The sequence below is a fragment of the Oncorhynchus keta genome, chromosome 28 (assembly GCF_023373465.1).
Source record: "Oncorhynchus keta strain PuntledgeMale-10-30-2019 chromosome 28, Oket_V2, whole genome shotgun sequence".
In the NCBI taxonomy this organism is placed as follows: domain Eukaryota; kingdom Metazoa; phylum Chordata; class Actinopteri; order Salmoniformes; family Salmonidae; genus Oncorhynchus; species Oncorhynchus keta.
In genome coordinates, this window is record NC_068448.1 from 71,503,461 (window position 1) to 71,506,654 (window position 3,194).

Genomic DNA, 3,194 nt, shown 5'->3' on the forward strand with positions numbered 1-3,194 from the left:
TGCCACCCCTCCAAAGCAGGACTCACCCACAACTTCAACAACACTGTTGTGTCAATATACTGTGCGCCAGTGCCAACTAGTCCAAGTAACAAGTGGGTCATTCAAAAGATCTTTCCAGAACATAATGCATAAACATGTAAATGAATTTAGATTGTTAGGGCTAGATCATTTAAAAAAAGCCCACTTACTAGATTATATAGTATGAAGACTCAAACGTAACTTAATGCTTGTGTAGCATAGTTTACTGCATGCATTACTTATAATATTGTATTATATAAAGTCATACTAACCTATTCACCTATTTTACTTTATTCTATTATACAGATCAGCAGTTTTCACCTTTTACCATAACTAGCTAAACTACACATTGTACTGCACCTAATTGGTCTTTTGTAAAAGAAAAGGCTAACCTTCAATTCTCCTCAGTTGTTTGCACATCAATTAAACTGCAGAACCACTGTACATAGGTTACACTACACACCTAATCAGATGCACACAGTGCCGTGGGCTATTCTACATGCGGCAGGTAGTTAAATAGGCAACTTTTCATTTTGTCAGTTGTGCCTTCTTTTGATTGGGGAAATAAAAATCTAAATAGGTCGTCAATGCAAACAGGATGTTGTCGCCCTGGTGCTCCTGTTGCAATTCGACGTGTTCCTGTGAACGGATAAGATCCCGGAGTCGTAGGGAAACAGCCGGAGACGTGAGTCAATTGGTTGAGGACGAGGACCAACGCGAAATTGTCGCGGACCGAACCAGGATGAACCAGGACATTGCACGTTTGAGAGAACAGTACAACTGCACTAAAGAGAAACAAAAGACCCGGGTGGTTTTATTCAGACAAGGTAGGCAACTCTTTCGATGAGTGCTGTGCGAGCTTGGCATGCACACAACCAGTTTTGTCTAAAGTTTTGTCTGGCAACAGGCCGATGTTCTGCTTCCTTGGTCTTTTGTATCTATAATGGATTTATATCATGTGAATTTCAGTAGTTTTGACTGAATTAGTCTTGGCTACTTTTGTTTCTTCATACAACTGATTATCCTGATCCGTCTGCTTTGAACAACAACAATGGCAGTTACTGTAGCCAGTAGACCTGACCCTTACAGCTGCGCGAGGGTCGGACAGACTTCCTTCGTGAACACCTGTGGAGCCCCTGCAATATATTATTCAGAAAACATACCTCAATCCAGGGATGACAAATGCCTTGTACTTTAAAATTGTCCCATTCAAATAAAAGTGTATTTGTCACATGCGCCAATGGAATAAAACTGTTGTAGACTTTACCATGAAATGCTAATTTGAGCCCATTCCCAACAACGCAGAAGTAAAAAGTAAGAACATTTGCTAATTGAAAAAAGTAACACAAATCACAATAACGAGGCCATATACAAGGAGTACCAGCGCGAGTCAATGTGCAAGGGTACGAGGTAGTTTAGGCAACATGTACAGGAAGTCTATCCAAACCTAATGCAGCTGTAAGCAAGAAGGTCGGATCTGTTGGCTAGGCTATATGCTTCTGGAAGTGTGTGTGTGTGTGTGTGTGTGTGTGTGTGTGTGTGTCCATGTGTGTCATTTGAACACAAGTTATATTTTTGTTACAATAACATGACTACATAAGTAAGCACTTCATTGTTTTATTTTTTCTGAGCTGAAAGGTTGATTGCAAATGTCTGTTAACCTGTCTTTTCTATTCTATTTCCCACCAGTATCAGCTGATGACGCAACAGAGATCAGTGGGAAAGCCCTGGTCAACATGGTCCCGGTCAACCAGGAGATGAAGAGCACACATGAGAGGAAGAGGACGGTGTCAGAGGCTGAGCTTGATTTTGTTAGGCATCTGGAGATGACTCCATGGTACACACACTTAGGAATCCACCGACGGACCAACAGTATCATAGCACCTCATCCGAACCCCACATTCATCGGCAGCAATTCTTCGAGTTTGACTTCGCTCTCTGAGGACTGTCCTGAGACATCCAGTGACAAAGTCTTGGGGGATTCTACTTCTTTCCATTCTGAAGAGTTGAGTTCCAGTAACAGCATTTCAGGCTCCCTGAAGTTCTCAGCCCCAGTCGTTTTGTCCAGACAACTGAGTTTTGGGGGCCAGCAGCCACCTCAGTTCTCCTCCAGCCCCCTTCACCACTACCCCTTCCCCCAGCGAAAAGGGCCCAAGAAGTCAGAGGCTGCCAGGAGACTTGGGATGTACACATCATTCTGATAAGAGAGGGAGTCTGCTATAGTGCAATATGTGTTATATGTTTCTGCATTAAAAACATTATTGTTGAGTTGCTATAAGGACATTTGCTATGCAGCCATTTCCATGTTAATGATGTCATGTACGTTGCTGTGCCTTACCCTGTGTTGGACCCGTACACCTGTACGTTAACGTTTGAGTTTCATCTCATTGGAGCCTAAATGTGTTTGTTTGAGAAGGGAATATATTTTCCCCAGTAAGTCTGCAGGACTGCCACTGAACAAATGAGTGGAACATGACTGATTATTCTCTGGTGTGCATAGCCTATTGTCATAAAGTAAGATTAATCCCAGGCATCCAGATGGAATGTGCAGACAGTGTGATGATGCAGTGATTTTTAAATATCTTTGTACAGTATGCTACTTCAACATGCATATTGAATATTAAAACATCCCATCAAAACTCTTTGTCTGAGTCATTTTAAAAAGGTACCATACTTTTGATGTTCTTTCCTTCGCTTCTACTATTCTGTGTTGTCATTTGTGTCAGTCTCTCGCTGCATTTTGTTTTAGGCTAAACTCCAATCGTGTTGGTAGTATCATAATATGAGGACCGAGCCATCTCCTAATCTAACCCCAAACCATGGGCGCAACTTTCACTGGGGAACATAATCTCAGACATAATTTACAGATAGCCAGGGGAACACTCCAACTCTCAGACATAATTTACAGATAGCCAGGGGAACACTCCAACTCTCAGACATAATTTACAGATAGCCAGGGGAACACTCCAACTCTCAGACATAATTTACAGATAGCCAGGGGAACACTCCAACTCTCAGACATAATTTACAGATCGCCAGGGGAACACTCCAACTCTCAGACATAATTTACAGATAGCCAGGGGAACACTCCAACTCTCAGACATAATTTACAGATAGCCAGGGGAAAACTCCAACTCTCAGACATAATTTACAGATAGCCAGGGGAACACTCCAAC

The 3,194-nt window shown here is 42.2% G+C and overlaps 1 protein-coding gene across 1 annotated transcript; it reads left to right on the forward strand.

Moving 5' to 3' along the window:
- Positions 1-524: 524 nt before the first annotated feature.
- Positions 525-2,657, forward strand: LOC118398885 (uncharacterized protein C9orf152-like). Its single transcript, XM_035794685.1, has 2 exons — positions 525-845; positions 1,708-2,657. Exons 1-2 carry the CDS (start codon positions 617-619, stop codon positions 2,217-2,219), a joined length of 741 nt encoding a protein of 246 aa, XP_035650578.1. The 5' UTR covers positions 525-616; the 3' UTR covers positions 2,220-2,657.
- The last annotated feature ends 537 nt before the right edge of the window (positions 2,658-3,194 follow it).

Bases quoted from the DNA above. Each gene is read 5' to 3' on its own strand.
- LOC118398885 (XM_035794685.1), top strand. From the start codon at position 617: ATGTTGTCGCCCTGGTGCTCCTGTTGCAATTCGACGTGTTCCTGTGAA. The intron at 846-1,707 runs GTAGGCAACTCT...ATTTCCCACCAG, and splicing joins GGTGGTTTTATTCAGACAAG to TATCAGCTGATGACGCAACA.